Source organism: Tamandua tetradactyla, chromosome 7, assembly GCF_023851605.1.
Source record: "Tamandua tetradactyla isolate mTamTet1 chromosome 7, mTamTet1.pri, whole genome shotgun sequence".
In the NCBI taxonomy this organism is placed as follows: Eukaryota; Metazoa; Chordata; class Mammalia; order Pilosa; family Myrmecophagidae; genus Tamandua; species Tamandua tetradactyla.
Window position 1 is genome coordinate 130169180 of NC_135333.1, and position 18114 is coordinate 130187293.

The 18114-nt window shown below is 32.9% G+C and overlaps 1 protein-coding gene across 6 annotated transcripts in view; it reads left to right on the top strand.

Annotated features, from left to right (window-relative positions):
* Nucleotides 1-14087, top strand: part of MON2 (MON2 regulator of endosome-to-Golgi trafficking) — a 156693-nt gene extending 142606 nt beyond the window's left edge. For all 6 annotated transcript variants that reach the window (XM_077111251.1, XM_077111252.1, XM_077111253.1 and 3 more), the window contains 3 exons: nucleotides 3818-4025; nucleotides 6028-6110; nucleotides 13623-14087. In XM_077111251.1, the coding sequence (XP_076967366.1) occupies nucleotides 3818-4025; nucleotides 6028-6110; nucleotides 13623-13786 (455 nt within the window). In that variant the 3' untranslated portion in view covers nucleotides 13787-14087. The remainder of the gene's footprint in view (nucleotides 1-3817; nucleotides 4026-6027; nucleotides 6111-13622) is intronic.
* The last annotated feature ends 4027 nt before the right edge of the window (nucleotides 14088-18114 follow it).

Below are 18114 nucleotides of genomic sequence, written 5' to 3' on the forward strand. Positions count from 1 at the left end.
GGTCCTCAGGGAGATAAAAAAGATTTTGTATCCATGAAACCAAAATGCGATTAAAAAAAGGAACAATAGGAACAAGAAAGTGCTCATAGAAACTAAAAATTGATAGCTGAAATAACAAGAGTTCAAAGAGGTATTAGAAGCATTAAGGAAGTAAGTCAGAAAGTAGAACAAAGACAAAGAAGTAGACAGTTTAAGAAAAAAAGATAAGGATGTTAATCTAGGGGATTTAATATCTGATCTGTAGAAAGGAGAACTGAGAAAATCTAAGAGAAAAAATTATCAAAGAAATAAACTAAAGAATTGAAGGAACAAATCTCCAGATTAAAAATGGTCTCTTGTAGGTAAGAAACCACTGAATTGTACAGTTTAAAAGGGTAAATATTATGGTGTATTATTTATACCATTTTTTTTTAAAAAAGAACGAACACTGGGGAGGTATGAGAATAATCAGGAGAGAGTAGTGTTGGAGAGACTGTTTAAAGTCAAGTAAGATCACTGAAGAATGTCCATGATACTTGGCAATGAGGATATTTTGCAAGGGACCTTCCCTAGCACACTGTCAGTAAAGCTATGGGGACAGACACTAAAAGAATGAGATGCAAGAAACAGAAGATAACACGTAGTTACAGATGTTAGATTGAAGTAAGAGAGAAGCCAGAGTAGGATATAGTATCAGGAGAATTTTTTCTTCTTCAGGTTTGATTGACTTGAGCCTGCTAATTTTCAGAGGGAATGGAATCCATGGAAAGGGAGAGATTTAAACTCTTATTTTAGGAACGCAGAAGGCCATAAAATCCAAAGTCTTGATTTGAGGGATGGGGAGAAAAAAGGTGAGAAAGTAAATAAATAAATAAATAAATTTGTAGATGAGGAAACATTAAATAAGGGCATTATCTTGGGATAGTCTTGGTTTTCTCTGTAGGTGATGCAGTCTTCTATAACTGAAGAGGAAGGGAACTATTAAGGTGAGAGGCTTGAGAATAAAGAAACATTAAAATAATCTCTGTGAAGAATGGAAGAAACTGCCGACAGGGTACCCCAGGAAGGACTGGTTGCTGGCAGTGTTTGGGCCCTGCCAACTCTCGAGACCAGACATTTGTAGTGATATTAATCCATACTAATATGTGGTTTTTCTTTAGCAGTGTTCAAGGATCTCATTGTATGAATGAAAAAGATACAGTCTGAATACATCCAAGCTTAGCTTTTGCGAGATACGTGTATTAGGAGGATTCTGAGCAAAATGAGTTGAGTAGAGTGGTTGATGTGATAGCTTGTAAAGGTTTAGGTTCTAGGTGGAGAGAGAAGAAAATGAAGTCTGAAATTATGGGACAGAAATTAGACTGTTTACACCCAATTTTAAATGAGGAACTTTACTTTTCCCCATTAATTCCTTTGCTACTGCAAAACATTTACTTTATATAACATGAAACATCTAGTCTTCTTATGCACTTAGTTGAGGATCCAAATTTGCTTTTCTAAATTGAATTTTCTATCTTCAGTTAATAAAAAAGAACTAAAGGCAGATTTGTTATAGCTTAACTTCTTGAGGTAAATAAATGAATGAATGACTTTAAAAAACCAATACTCTTTTGAAGGTACCTTTTGTAAAACTTTTGCTTTAACTTGAGGCATGGTGTTCTAGTTTGCATGCTGCCAGAAGGCTATATACCAGAAACAGAATGGCTTTTGAAAAGGGGAATTTAATAAGTTGGTGGTTGCAGTTCTAAGGCTGAGAAAATGTCCCAATTAAAGCAAGTCTATAGAAATGTCCAATCTAAGGCATCCAGTAAAAAATGACTTGGTTCAAGAAGGTCGATGAAGTTTAGGGTTTCTTTCTCAAGTGAGGAGGCACATGGCAAACACAGTCAGGGTTCCTCTCTCATCTGTAAAGGCACATGGTGAACACAGTCAGGGTTCCTCTCTCATCTGGAAGGGCACATGATGAGCACGGCGTCATCTGCTAGCTTCTCCTGGCTTCCTGTTTTCATGAAGCTCCCCTGGAGGCATGTTCTTTCTTCATCTCCAAAGGTCACTGGCTGGTGGACTCTGCTTCTCATGGCTGTGTCGTTCTGTTTGCTCTCTCTGAATCTCCTTCATTCTCCAATATGTTTCCTCTTTTATAGGACTTCAGAAACTAATCAAGACTCACCCAGATGGGTGGAGACACACCTCCTCTAATCCAGTTTAACAACCACTCTTGATTGGGTTATATCTCCAGGGAGATGATCTAATTACATAATAGGGATTATTCTGCCTTTACGAAATGGAATTTTGACTAAAACATGGCTTTTCAAGGGTACATACTTCCTTTCAATCCAGCACACATGCTTTGGCATATTCTTGAGTATTCATTCGTTTTTCCTTTGTACTTTTATTATGGTAATATGTATTTAACATAAAGCTTACCATTGTAATCATTTTTAAGCATGTAATTCTGTAACATTAATTACATTCACAATATTGTACAACCATCACTACCATCCATTACCAACCTTTTTTATTACTCCAAACATAGACTCTGTACCCATTAAGCAATAATACCGATCCCTGATAATCTATAATCTACTTTCTGTTTCTGTGATTTTTGCTTATTCTAGTTAAGCAGAATCATACAATGGTTGTCCTTTTGTTTCTGATTTTACTTAGCATAATGTTTTCAAGGTTCATCCATTTTATACCATGTATCAGAACTTGTTTCCTTTTTATGGCTGAATAATATTCCATTATATGTGGAATACCATATTTTGTCTATTCTTTCATCTGTTGATGTGCACTTGGGTTGTTTTCACCTTTTGGCTAATGTGAACCTTTTGACTGCTATGGACATTGGTGTACAAATATCTGAATTCTTGTTTCTGTTATTTTGCATATATACCTAGGAATAGAATAGTCAGGTTATATGGTAATTCTATGTTTAACTTTTTGAGGAACCATCAAAGCATTTGCTATAGTGGCTGCACCATGTACATTCCCACAGGCAATGAAGGAGTATCCCAATTTTTCCACATCCTTGCCAGCACTTGTCATTTTCTGTTTTTCTAATACCATTTTAGTGAGTGTGCCGTAGTATCTTATTAAGATTTTGATATTTATTTCCCTAATGACTAATGATGTTGAGCATCTTTTCATCTACTTTATCAGCCATTTATATATCTTCTTTGGAGAAATTTCACTTCTGGCTGAGTGTTCTTAATCAAGCTTCTGTACTAGAGACCTTCCAACCCCATAACCAGTGGTCTGCTAATAAATGTTTAACCAGCTCTCTAAGGGGAACTCAGCTCTGATTTGTACCAATTGCTGTTATCTGTGGTAGAAATGCTATGGTTTCTATGGTATAAATACTCCTGCTATAGCTGATTTCAAGCAATCAACATTACATCACTGAATATGGAGTTGGGAAGAGGTGCACAATTGGCTGCAGCTAAACAGTACGAGTCAAGTCCAGCACACCACTGCAGAGAATAGTAATGAGCCATTATACTTTGCTATATAATTTTAAATTGAAGCTAACTCAGAAAGGCCAGAATGGCTTATGTGCAAATATGCTCTTTATGCTTTCATTTCTTATTTTTGCCTTGCTGAATGGCTACAATTACCAGTAAAATGCTGAATAGAAGTGATGAGAGTGGGCAATCTTGCCTTTTTTGTTCTTACAAGGAAGGAAATTGTTTATTACTTTACCATGTAGATGCTACTAGCTATAGATTTTTCAAAGATGCCTTTCTTTAGATTGAAGATTTCCTTGAGTTTGCCAAGAGTTGTTATAATTAAGATATTTTGATTTAACCTCTGTTAACCATCAAAATTGTTTTCACAGAAGCAGAGATTGATATTCGTTTAAGAGAGGAATTTTCTAAAATGTGTTTTGAAACATTGCTCCAGTTTTCCTTCAGTAATAAAGTCACAACACCTCAAGAAGGCTACATCTCACGAATGGCACTCTCAGTGCTTTTAAAGAGATCCCAAGATGTACTACATCGCTATATAGAGGATGAAAGATTAAGTGGTAAATGCCCTCTTCCAAGGTAGGTATGTTGTTTTATTATAAAAAGAAATAATAATTATTAATAACAAGAAAGCTCTGAAAACTATTATCATGAATGATTTGAACTGACCTGAAGCCGTTTATAATTTTTCTGTGCCATATAGTGTAATATTAGTAAGTTTTGCTGCAGGTTTCCTCAGACCCCTCAAAGATGTTATGTAATATATGATATATGTACCAAATTACGTTTTTGTATCTGGAAGTAAAAGAAAAATGGAATTCTAAAATATGTCTTCTCCCAAGGCTTTCTGGATAAGAACTTGTGGATCTGTATAAACATGTGTTATCTCTCTAGAGTGAAAAAAAAATAGGTAAATCATACTTCGGGAATATCTGAGTTTGTTTTAAAGTCACTTCTAGGTTTCTTTATAAATCACTTAGCCATGTCTTAGATCATCCTTTCATCTAACCTGCTAATAAACTCTTAGACCTAAACTAAATTTCCTTCTCATCTGTCCAAGCTGTCGTTGCCGGTGATAGGCTTAGCCTTTCTGCTAAGCCAAAGCTAATCAGAGTTCAGTTACAGACAAGAATTCTCTGAAGGAAACAACCGTAATTTAGAATTGGGTTGAAAATCTATTTTTTAATGTGGAAATTCGGGTTTAGGGACAAAGGAATCAAAGTATAATATTGAGAGAAAATTATACTGGAAAACAAAGATATCTAAATCCGGAAAGAGTTAGAAAAATCACTATCTCATAGATTGAAGAGATAAATTACCAACCCTAAATATTTGTATTTCATAGTATTGAAGAGAGAAATCACCAACCACAGATATTTATACACATTCTTATTTACTTATAATAAATTTCTAGGGTTGGAATTGACGTGTGAAAAGATACAGAAGTTTTAAAAGCTTTAAATAAATTGCCTGACAGAAATTAGTACCAGTTACCATTCTCTCTGGAATGAAAGATCTGTGTACAAAAATCTATATGCAAAAATTCCAAAGACACCTGTGAGTCATTTGTTTATGGACATGACTTTGAAAATTGATTAATCAGTAGTGTATTTTGCAATTCAGTAATAAAAGTTCCTTTGCATGGAATATTTTTGTTTATTAAGTCTATAACATCTTGTTTGATTTCAGAGGGTAACTTTACCTTCATTTTTAAAATTTAAGTATTGAAAATACTTCCATTAATTGAGTCCTATTTATAGTTTTCCATAGTTATATTGTATCATTCATTTTATATACAGTATCATTAAATTGCTGTCTGAAAAGCTACATTGTGATAATAAAATACTTACATGCTTACAAAGGCTTGAAATAGTGTCCTGTCATAGTATCAGAAAAATCCTATCTGTACAATCATAACAACAATGTATACCAGGAATGGGAAAAAAGAACTATGGAGCAGGAGAACTTTATTTCTGTAGGGAGAAATAGCTCTTGTTGATCCTTTACTCCGATTTCATTATTCATTGCTAATATCTCCAGACGGTACTGTTGTAGGATTAATGAGTTCAATCATGTTCCTTGTTGTATTAGAAAGTTAAATAAGTACATTATAATTTTGAGTATACTTTTAACAGCATGATAAAATATGTGCCAGGAGGTAATACCAGTCTTTGTTTCCATTTAAGCTTTGACAGATCTTAGTACTAATTAGTTTTCTTAAAAAAAAAAAAAAAAAAAAAGCTTTTGTAGATAAGTTTTAAAATATATATTATAAAATGTTTTATTTTTAAGAATAACTTACATAAACAAAATATCTTATATAACATTTAGACTTGCATGAGTAGATTCCCTTTTTTCTCTTTTTTAAAAAAATTCATTATTTATTGTGAGAATTATAAATCTGATTTGCATCTTGAGGTACACATTAGTAAGATGATTTTTCTTCTATAAAAATTTAAAACTAGCATTAACTTTTAATTGTATTGGGTTCAGTATTTTTCCAAAGATCAAACTTAGTAAAAAACACGTATGGCATGTTTTAAAATCTTGATAGATATAATTTCCCATCTCTTTTTTTTAGGCAACAAGTAACAGAGATCATATTTGTTTTAAAAGCAGTTAGTACTCTCATTGATTCACTTAAGAAAACTCAGCCTGAGAATGGTAAGTGCTTAGAAACTCAGTTATTCTAAACTCATAACATTTATATTCTATTTGTGATATAATTTTTGTGGTCTTATTAAGTTAACTGTATTTTAGGACCATAAGAACCATTATATTCTTTTTTTCCCAATCCTCATGACAACAAAACATCAAGTCCATTAAGATGTCACACAAGTAAAATTAATTTGTAATGTTTTATCTTCTTTATGTTAAGCAACAGTGTAGCTGACTTCTTTTTTAACTAAATGGTCTGAATTTAGGGTGTTGAATGGACAATTCATGTTTTATTAATGTATAAGATCACTGACATTAAGTGGGGGGCTTCCATTCTCCATTTGTACTGATTTACTTTATAGATACAAACTGTATAAATAAACAGAATCATTTTTTTTAGCTTTCTTATTTCATCCTTTTGCTACTCATTCCAGCCTAATCTATGCTTTACCTGATTGTCAGAAATATCTTTTCCTAAAGTACAGTTTGACCATTTTCCCACTCCCACAAAACAAAACAAAAATCCTTTGCCATCTACCATTGCCTACGAAATGCAGAATACTGCAGTCTGGTGCCATCTATTCATGCTTTATTTCCCCTAGACATTTTATAAGCCCTACTCCTTCAAACTGAAATTATCAATTTCCCCAAATATTCCCAACCTTTGCTTATTTCATTCTCTACCCTACATTTACATAATTCAAATTCCGCCTCCATTTTTAAGCCTCGTTTTTAACCTGTTAAGTGTAAGTTATTTATCTCTTTTCATTGAACTCCTATCACTTTTTTTTAAAGATTATGACAATTATATTTTCATTTGGAATTGACTTTTTAAAAAATCTTCTTATATATAAGTAGATAGATAAAGTTTACCTCAACTCCACCCTCAGTCTCATTCTCCCTTTCAATTCTCAGAGGTAACCACTAGCAGGAGTTGGTCACTACCCTTCTATCTTTTTTTAAATTATTTATTTTTTATTGATATATATTCATATACCATGTAATCATCCAAAATATACAGTGGTTCACAATATCGTCATATAGCTGTGCATCTATCGTCACAGTCGACTTTTTTTTCTTTTTTGTGAAAAATAGCATATATACAAAAAAGCAGTAAATTTCAAAGTACATTGCTGTAGAACAGATTTCAGAGTTTGGTATGGGTTACAATTCCACAATTTTAGTTTTTTACTTCTAGTTGCTCTAAAATACTGGAGACTAAAATAAATATCAGTATAATGATTCAGCAATTGTACTCACTCGTTAAACCCTAACTTCTCTGTATAACTCCACCAGCACTTTTGTTTCTGTACCCACTCTTTAGGGGTATTTGGGCTATGCCTGTTCTAATTTTTTCTGGTTGGAAGGAGCTGTTAATAAAATGGGATAGGGGGATGGAACTAGTTGATGTTTTGGAGAGGCTGGCCTATCAGCATTTCAAGACTTATCTGGTCCAGGGACCCATCTGGAGGTTGTAGGTTTCTGGAAAATTACCCTAGTACATGGAACCTTTGTAGAATCTTATATAATTACTTGTGTGTTCTTTAGGATTGGCAGGAATAGTTTTGGTTGGGGTTAGACAAGTTGTGATGGGTAGCAATGTCTAATGAAGCTTGCGTAAGAGTGACCTCCAGTGTAGCCTCTCTACTCTATTTGAACGCTTTCAACCACTGATACCTTATTTGTCACAGTTCTTTTTGAACTCCTAGCACATTTAAGTGTATCTTTGTCTTGAAACATTCTATTTCTATTAGTTGTGCAAATACATGACTCCCCCCCCAAATTATGTTTTTTTGAGAAGCTTTTTGGACCTTTTGTTCCATTCTGAATCCTCTACTACATTGCTATGGAAAGTGTGGTTTGTTGGATTGGTCATTAGTCTGAAGATGTTGCTGGTCCAGGACAAGATGAAGAACGGACACCAGAATATAAATCAGTTATGTCACTAAGCACACTATTTGTTTCAACTGATATTTTTTATACAAGACTTTATTACAGAAGAAAGCAGTGTGTTGATTTGTATTCAAGCTCAAGTGCCTTATGGTACAGCGGCATTTTAAGAAGCATTACTTTTTTTTTATTATTAATTAAAGAAAAAAAAAGAAATTAACACAACATTCAGCATTACTTTTAATGCTGAAAAAAGAAGATTCCCCCTAAATACCTAGTACAAGAGTATGTACATGAGGATATGTGTTCCTGTCAACTATTATATAACCAAAGTAAATACATATTGTTCTGTTTTCAAAATCCACCCTTTGGTACTTTGGGCCTAGAAACAGGTGAGTATTATACTAAGTTGTAAGAGTTAGCAGACTTGTATTTATTCAACCCAAAGGAAGGGATGGAATTTCTCAGAGAAATGCTGGAGTAGTGTCTTGAAATAATCTCATTTGGGTTCTCTTAAAAACTGTCCTGATTGATTTTTCAGAGAAGGAAACCATACATTGGCCTCCTAGTAAAATCTTTATTAGATCATAGCGTAGAATTTGATTTTTGAAAATATATTCTACTTAACACATAAACAGGAAATTCTCTATTTTCATGTTGTGTCATAGGTATACTAAATGTCTCCAGTATATTTAAGTGCATAGTACTTGCATTATTTTGTATGATCTTTAGACAGCTGACAAGAATTTAACCAGAATGTATATAAAGAGAGAAAAGGGAAGGAAAAGGCAGTAAAACTTTTAACAAAACGAAGGAATAGGCCTTGAAAAGAGGACAATGTAATAATGATAGATGATCTAACTAATGTTAAATTTTTTTTTCAAGAGAGTTTGAATTATGCCTCTGAGCATATGAAGTGAAAATTTAAATATATAACCACAAGTGATGATGATGAGATTATATCATGTTATATAAACGGTATCAGCTTTATTAAGGAACAGGAAAAGAAGATAATTTAGAAAAAGCCAGGCCTTCCTAAGAAATATGGTCAACTTCCCATAGCTAATCTAACCCTAATTCAGGAAACTGGCTACAAACCTGAAGGCAGTACATCCAAAATCTGTTTGGATCTTTTTTATTTGTTTTAGAGTTTTCTATGGGAAGAGGTAGGTATTTGTTAGACTTATTTTTTTTAATAGGGGGAGGGTTATTTTTTATTTTTCTACTTGATCTTTATTTTAAAATTTAATTACATAATTATGTATATAAATGGTTCAAAAATCCAGAAATATAAAAAGATACACAGAGAAAGTGGTCCTTTCCTTATTCTGTCACTGCCCAATTATCTCATTATAGGCAATCATTTTTATTAGCTTCCAAAAGTTTATTATATAAATACAGAATAAATGTTTCAATCCTCTCCACCTCCCCAGGTTTTTTTTTTTTACACAAATGAATATGCAAAATGGCATATTATACCTCCTTTCTGAACCTTCTTTTTATTTTTTAAACTTAACAGGGTATCTTGGATATTCTTCCATATCAACACAGGCAGCTTTTTCATTCTTTTAAATAGTTTTTATGGCAGTATAGTATTCCATTGTATGAATGTACCATAATTTATACTAATCCCTTATTAATGAACAGTTAACGTTTCCAATCTTTGGCCATTACAACAGTACTGTAATGAATAATCTGCAAATGAGTGTTAATTTGCAAGTGTGTGACTGTAGGATATGTTCCCAGAAGTAGGATTATTGGGTCCAAAATGATATCAATATTTGTCATTTTGATGGGACATTGCATTTCTACTAATAGTCTATGAGTGTCTATTTCCAGTAATTTATGGAATTTTTAATAACTCTTACTGATATAGGATAGTCTTAACTAGAGAAATCTTTCATAGCTCAAAATAATTTTGAGTTTCTTTTTTTTCTTTTTAATTAAGGCTGTAATCGTTAAATATGGGTAGTCTGTGAGAATATAATATGAAACTGGGTATTCCCTTGGAAAAAAAATAGTAACTATAAACATCAAATTCTGATCCTACAAGAAGTTATTTTAGAAGTGTTTCAGAACATAGATTAAGTTTTTAAGGTTGCTTGCAGCATTTTATATAGAACTGTATAATATAGGAATGAAATTAATTCAATATGAATGATAGATTCAAAATAATAAGAAGCAGTCATAAAATTATCTGTAAATATTTTAAGTCCAAATGAACTTAATTTCTGAAAATTTTACATCTCAGTAAATAAATGCAGTTCTGTTCTCTAGAGCAGGTTTTCTCAACCATGACTGAGCTTTAGGGTGTCCTCAATCCCCTTGAAATTATAAGCATAGCTTATTGTAAAATATACATTTTGGGGTGGGGGAGATAGATTTTTTTGTAATCTCAAAGGAGTCTTTAGATCTTCAAAACAGATTTTTAAATTATTGCTCTTTAGATCTTTGAAATTATTCGAAGTAGACGTTCAGGGTCACATATTTAGATTCTAGATTTGATAATGTAGAAAGCATTGATATCTCAATAAACCCCAGAGTGATTTGATCAGTGAATAAAAAATTATTTGCAAAGTCCCCTTCAGGGAATGGTGAGAACAGGGGAAAATTCAACCTCCCCAAGTTGAATTCTTGATATTCTCACAAGCAGTGTGGACAACCAAAACTATAGGCTGAGCCCCCAGTCTTGCGGTTTGTTCAAATGAAACTTAACCCCACAAAGGATAGGTCAACATACTTAAAATTAGGCCTAAGAGTCACTCCCAAGAGAACCTCTTTTGTTACTCAGATGTGGCATCTCTCTCCAGCCAACACAACAAGCAAACTCACCACCCTCCCCCTGTCTATGTGGGACATGACTACCAGGGGTGTGGACCTTCCTGGCAAGGTGGGACAAAAATCCTAGAATGAGCTGAGACTCAGCATTAAGGGATTGAGAAAACCTCGACCAAAAGGGGGAAGAATGAAATGAGACAAAATAAAGTGTCAGTGGCTGAGAGATTCCAAACAGAATCGAGAGGTTATCCTGGAGGTTATTCTTATGCATTAAATAGGTATCACCTTGTTATTCAAGATGTAATGGAGAGGCTGGAGGGAACTGCCTGAGGATGTGGAGCTGTGATCCAGTGGCCATGTTTCTTGATGATGATTGTGTAGTGATGTAGCTTTCACAGTGTGACTGTGTGATTGTGAAAACCTTGTCTCTGGTGTGCCTTTTGTCTACCTTGTCAATGGATGAGTAGAGCATGTAGAGTGAAGATGAATAATGGGGAGAAACGGATGTTAAAATAAATTTAGTTTAAAATGCTGGTGATGGATGAAAGGGACGGGTAAGGGTATGGTATGTATAATTTTTTTTCTGTTTTCGTTTTATTTCTTATTCTCTTGTCTTTTTGTTTCTTTTTCTGAATTGATGCAAATGTTCTAAGGGGTGATCATGATGATGAATATGCAACTATGTGATGATATTGTGAATTGCTGATTGTATATGTAGAATGGAATAATCATATGTTAAGAATGTTTGTGTTTCTTTCCTGTCACATTAAAAAAAAAATTTTAAAAAAAACATTGATATCTCAGTAATCTTACAACCATTAATACCCTTTTTGTTTCAGAGAAACTTTGTGGAAGTTTCTTTTGGTCCCACTTACAATAGAAAGTGTATCTGTTTTTGTTGCGTAACAAGTCACCCTAAAACTTAGTGGCTTAAAACAATAATCATTTATTATTTTTTAGATCATCTAGGTGGCTCTTCTGGTCTGGGCTAGTTCGACTGTCCCTGAATAGATTAAGATGGTCTCACTCATGTTTGTCATTGTCAGATTTGTTCTGGGGAGCCTCAGCTGTGACACCTTGTCTCCAGTCCTTGGAGTCTGTCATTCTCTAGTTGCTGGGGTTTCAAAGAATAGCAAGAGGACAAACCCCAATGTGCAATTATTTAAAAAATCTTTTTATAGTGTCATGTTTGTTATTGGCCCATGGGCCAAAGCACATCACAAGGTCAACCCAAATTCAGCATGGGAGGGTGGATGAAGTATGTGGATAAAAAGAGGGAAATAGTTTTGGGGCCATATTTCTAATTCTCCATAAAAAGAAACCTTTTAAGGTTGTGGGCAGGTATGGGAGCATCTGAGAGGATTTTCTTTCATTTGATACTCTAGGGTGTGTTACTGTACCATCTATAGCCTAAAGGAGAGGTTTATATTTTAATAAATAGCACTAGCTGTCTAACATTGACTGCTGCCTCTCTGTGATTTTTAATAAATAGTTACTCTGGCCATTTTAAGTGTTGATTAAAAATATGGGCATCTGTTTCAGTTTGGTAAAGCTGCCAGAATGCAACTTACCAAAAATGGATTGGCTTTTATAAAATGAATTTAAGTTACAAGTTACAATTCTAAGGCCATGAAAATGTCCAAATTAAGGCACCAAAAAGAGGATACCTTTGCTCAAGAAAAGCTGGTTGGGGTCAGGGTTCTCTCTCATGGAGAAGGTTCATGGCAATGTCTGCTGTCCTTCCCTCGGGCTTCTGATTTCAAACCACTCTCTCAGCATCTGTGGGTCCTCACTTAGCTTCCCAGAGCCAAACTTTGGGTTTCATTAATCTCGTAGCTTAGCATCTCCAACATCTGTGTCTTGTGTTCATCTCTCTCTGTATAGGCTCTGCTCTCTGTGTTGGCCCTTTTAAGGACTCCAGTAAACTAATTAAGATCTACCTTGAATGGGTGGGCCACTTCCCTATGGAGATAATCTAATCAAAAGGTCCCACCCACAGTGTGTCTACACCCACAAGATTAGATTAAAAGAACACAGCTTTTCTGGGGTACATAACAGTTTCAAACCAGCATAGCATCTAACTAAACTTTAGTAAAAATTTGACATTCAGGATTTTCTAATGAAATTCTAGAACAGCCTCAAAATTTATTAGTATGAAAGTAGTCACATCAAGATCCCAGTCACACATTAACATTTATTATATATTGCTATCCTTTATATGTAGGGATGATACTGAAATGATTTTTTTTCTGTATGAAGGTATAAAAACTGATGCAGCTTAATTTTATCATGTAAAAAATTGTTCTTTGATTTGTGATTATAGATGTCATTTGCAGAGTTTTGCACTGCTTCATCACTGACTCTCCCCATCAAAATTGGACTATCTGTGGTCATTTGAAGTTAAATCAATATCAAGGACATTATTGGGGGAAATAATTTAGGATGTTTATATTTTTAGCAGACAACTGCAAAAGAATTGTTTTCTAATTGTTCTTGAAATGCATACTACGATCTCTGGCAAATAATAATAAAAATGACAAAAGTTACTCTTTTTGTTTCCAAAGCTTTAACAAGCTGAATTTCCATTTAAAATGTATTTTATCAAATTTATTGGTATTGATAACTCTGTATATTGGCCATATATTTTCTCCCATAACTTATTAAATATCTCAAAAATTTTTTTAATCTTCCGAAGATTAAAAAAGAAAAGGTGCACACTTGTAGAATCTCTCCATTTTTAAAAATTTCTTTCTTTGCAATTCATTTAAAGGATTTGTGATCATGTTAACTGGGTAATCTCTGCTATATAAATCCACCTTTTTTTGAGATTTTATACTTTTTGCATTACAGTTGATGGAAATACCTGGGCACAAGTAATTGCCTTATACCCAACTTTAGTAGAATGCATCACCTGCTCATCTTCAGAAGTCTGCTCTGCACTTAAAGAGGCGCTAGTTCCGTTTAAGGATTTTATGCAACCACCAGCATCCAAAGTTCAAAATGGAGAATCATGACCAGCTACAATATATAAGAAGAAAGATATTCTAAAAAAATTTTTGCTTCTAAGTGAGTCTTTATGAAAAGGACATTTCTTACCACAACTAATTCTTGGCAGCTGTTGTTAGCCTCCTTTAAATTGTACTTACCTGAGTTCTGTAATTCATATTACAATCTTACATGTCAACAAAGGTTCCTGAGTGAGTAGCAGTGCAAGCCTTTAATAAGTTAAACTTATGGGAAGGATAATTAAATTAATACTGCATCATACCTGCTACCACATCTTCAGTTGGTGATTAAAAAGTGAGCTTATGTACAGTTTGTGGTGTATGTGTTGATGATGTACTTTTTAAGAAGAAAAAGATATTTCATTCAGATTTATTGGGCTGGTATTTTTGCACCCTTTTTCAAGTGCAAAATTGTACTAAAATTTTATGCAAGATGGTACTGTAACATTCCATATTATCTGTAACCAGCCTTTGTAAACAAAGGGAACTGATATACTTGTGTGTATAATAAATGGTACAGTTCTGTATAAAATAGTTGCATTTATTATTTAAAATTTAAAAATATCAATAATGTTAAATGCTTGATGCTGTATTTATTATGAATACAAAATTGTTTGCTTACATTTTTACTTTTAATTTGCCTTAAGTGGCAGATATGTTCACCATATGATCATGCGGTTAGTCCATGCATATTTTGAATGTATTTATCAATGACCATTTAACATCTGACCAGAAAGGTCTTGTGAACACAACAGCAGATACCTGATGATATGCTGATTTTGCAAATTCAAAGTATAGATTATTAACTTAATATATTGAGCTATATTGTAGCACTATGGCTCCATCATACCTCATGTCTTTAAATATCTTTTCCTATTTTCACTTAAATCTGTCCCTTTTTTATACTTGCTGTATGGATTTTAAAGAATTTTCATATTTTGTATTTGTACTGATTTTTTCCCCCTAATTGCCAACATTTGTCACTGTCTGAATTATGACCCAAGCAAGATGAGTTCAATTTTCCTAAAGTTTTGCCTATGAGAGTTTTGTTTATTTCAGTTATCTTCATGCTTAATTTTGTAGTGTTTTTTCAAAAAAGAAAAATAAGTATGCTAACCCACAAGTATGAAATATGTGTGTATTATTAAAAAAATTACAAGTGTATTTTTGGAGATAGTCAAGCATTTAGAAATACAGTAAACTTTCTGTCGTGGAGTAAAATACTAATTTTATTTCACTTTCCTATTCAATGAAGAAGAAAAGTGCTCTTGAATACATTAACTTAATTGTTTCTTTAAAAAAATGACTTTTGACCTAGCCCAATGTATTTTTTATTTGATGGATTATGGTATTATATATTTTTCTTCTGAGTTTAAATTTTCATAATCATTTATGTGAAGACACAAAGATGTTTAAAATAATTATTCATAAGAAATCCTAATGGTCTCAGTATTATTTTAGTGTTCTGGAAAGCCTTTGGTTTTAATAACATTTATAAATTTCTGCCTCCTGAATAATTATAAACTATGAGGAGATATTAGAATTGAGCAATGAATGCAATACAATTTTGAGACTGTTGTAGTCGTGAATTATTTAATTTACACTTTTATCCAATAATGTAAGGTTTTTTTAAAAGAAGATTATTTTATTTATAAGAATTAATAATTTTCTATTTTATCATTTCACCTAAAACTAAGGTAAAATATAGCATCCATAGATTCTGCCTTCACTACTTTTTTTAAAGAAAGTTATAAAAACTGTGTATTTAGTTTTTTTCTCCATAATTGGATATGTTAAAAACTGGAAAATAGAAAATCCACATATCATTGATAAGGTATTGAAATAGAATAACAAGGTTGTTTACCATTTCTTTAACTTATTCAAAATATTGCCATAAATTTACACGTAGCAATAATTTGTCTATTCTTGAAAAACAACAGATGAATCAATTGCAATCAGAATAATTCTCCAGTGAAAGTTAAATATGAGTCAAGAGTATGCAACATTCCCCCATATGAAGTGACAAATTTGAGCTAGTCACTTTGAAAGCTATCGTATTAGCTTTCAATGCTGAGATCATGCCCTCCGGTTCAAAGCATATAAATATGGTGAATGTGTTAATATTATATAATATCGATTTAATTCCAATCTTATTGATAAGAAAAGTGAGCTGACCTCTTGGTATAATAATTTGATATGCTGTTCCTCCTATATTCTGTGACTCCACTCCCTAGAAACCACTATTAGCAGTTCATTCCCTTGAGCCAAATATTCCTCTAGGCTTTATTTTCAAAATATCCTGATCCCTGGGGAGGTTTACACATTGCCCCTCTATTGTTAGTGTGAATTGGGTTCTTCAGTGACTAGAAGTTCTGGTCTGTGTGAGATGACTACATGCCTGGAAATTCAGAAGTTATGCTCCCAAAGCTGTGATCATTTTACAGTGCAGTTGATTCTGACTAGTTCTCAATAATCCCCTTCAGGATACATGTTATAAATACAGTTAATTTTAAGCCTCAGATAATCACTTTTTGCCACTGATACTGCCTGTGTTATATAGATTATTGGACAACAGGCATATGCCACAATTGAATGATTAATAAAGTCCTTTCCCAACAATTTTTTTCTGTTATAAAAGAAACAAGCTAATTTTCAACTATCATAGCTTACTTTTTGATTTCTTATAATGCTACTACTGCCAAGGGAAAAAAAAAAGATCATTTTTAGTGTTTTATTTAGTTTTTCTTTCTAACTAGTGTTAAAATTTTGTTTTACTACATACATTTGTGAATAAGTTATTCACAGTTATTCATAGATTAGAGGCCTGTTAGTTGCCAAAAGGAAAAGATTTCATTTTAAATTTTATTAGATTAACAGTTTCTTATCTATTTTCCCCCTGTACAGGTATTGATTTGATTTGCATTCTTTGAGTTTTGTTAGATTCCTTAAATTAAATGTAGCACCAGAAGGAAGAGAGGAACAATTTCATGTATATATTTTATTCTGGATAATAACATTCATTTAAATTAATTCTATAACAGACCAATAACAATTGGGTTATTTATCCTTTCTCAATATTATTTTAGAATATTTCATTCATTGTCACAATTTAATACCACTGGTCCTAGTTAACTTTAGGGCCGGCAAATCAGTGAAGAAACTGAGGATTTATCAATATAAGTTATTGAGATAGAAATACAACCCAAAAGCTTAATCTGTGTTAATGTGGTAGTCATTTATCACAGTCATGTTAATGAAGGATGTTAACATATACAGTGTTAAATTAGGGACATGTACAATGACTTACAAAGTAGAGACGTACAATATATTCTTACCAAATGTAGGCTAATTCATATGGACAAGTGAACACTCGAGACTGCATAGGTGAAGTCTGTCTAGCTAAGACAGAACATTTTCAGGAACCTACCTACCTGTGATTGCTACAAAAATTAACAGTGAAGGTTTAGAATCCTTTGAAATTGATTAGTATACAGGCCAAAAATTTTGTGGATCACTATTTTTTAAAGAAAATTAACGCTGATGTTGACAAAAATGGTCTCTATGGAAGCATTGCCAGCAGCCTAGTATATTCCTTAGATTTCCACTTATTTGATTTGGCATTTTGGCAGATACTTGTGTAAGTACTTGATACTTGTGTAAGTACCACATTTTACTGCACTTAGTATTGCTGGGTTGTGTTTGTCTACATTATCAGTGTTTTGCTTTTTTTTTTTTTAACCATTCACGAGAGGACCAGCAGTTCATGCCACATGGTGTGTATCCAATTTATATATGGGGAAACACAGTTTATTAATTCAAGAAATCTTGATATCTCTGGAAAATAGCATAGTGCTTTCAATTTGATTAAGTTTTTATAATTTGGGAAAGAAATCAATGCTTTCATATCTTGATTTACATTAAAAAAACATTTCAGAAGGGTTCGATAACCAATTTCATATAAACCAAAAATGCTTGAATGTAGTAGCAATGTTGGCTCTTTCAAAGAAAATATGGTGAGTCCTTTTGTGATTATTAATACTTTCAGTAATCTTGACCAACTATGAGGCAGTGATGAACTCAGGCTCTGCCTCTTAACTTTAGACATGTTATTTTTTCAAAGCCTCAGTTTCCTTATCTCTAAAACAGGAGATGATAATAAGTTACCTACTAATTCCTTAGAGAAAAAAATGCATAATTTGAAGTTGATTTCATAAAAAAATTATTATTCAAGTTATTTAATTAATATCCCCATACTATATCCAGAGACCATTGACTGTTTTCTCTGACATCACTTTCTTCTCTTTTTCTTTATTTTACTTTTCTCTCATTCTTGTACT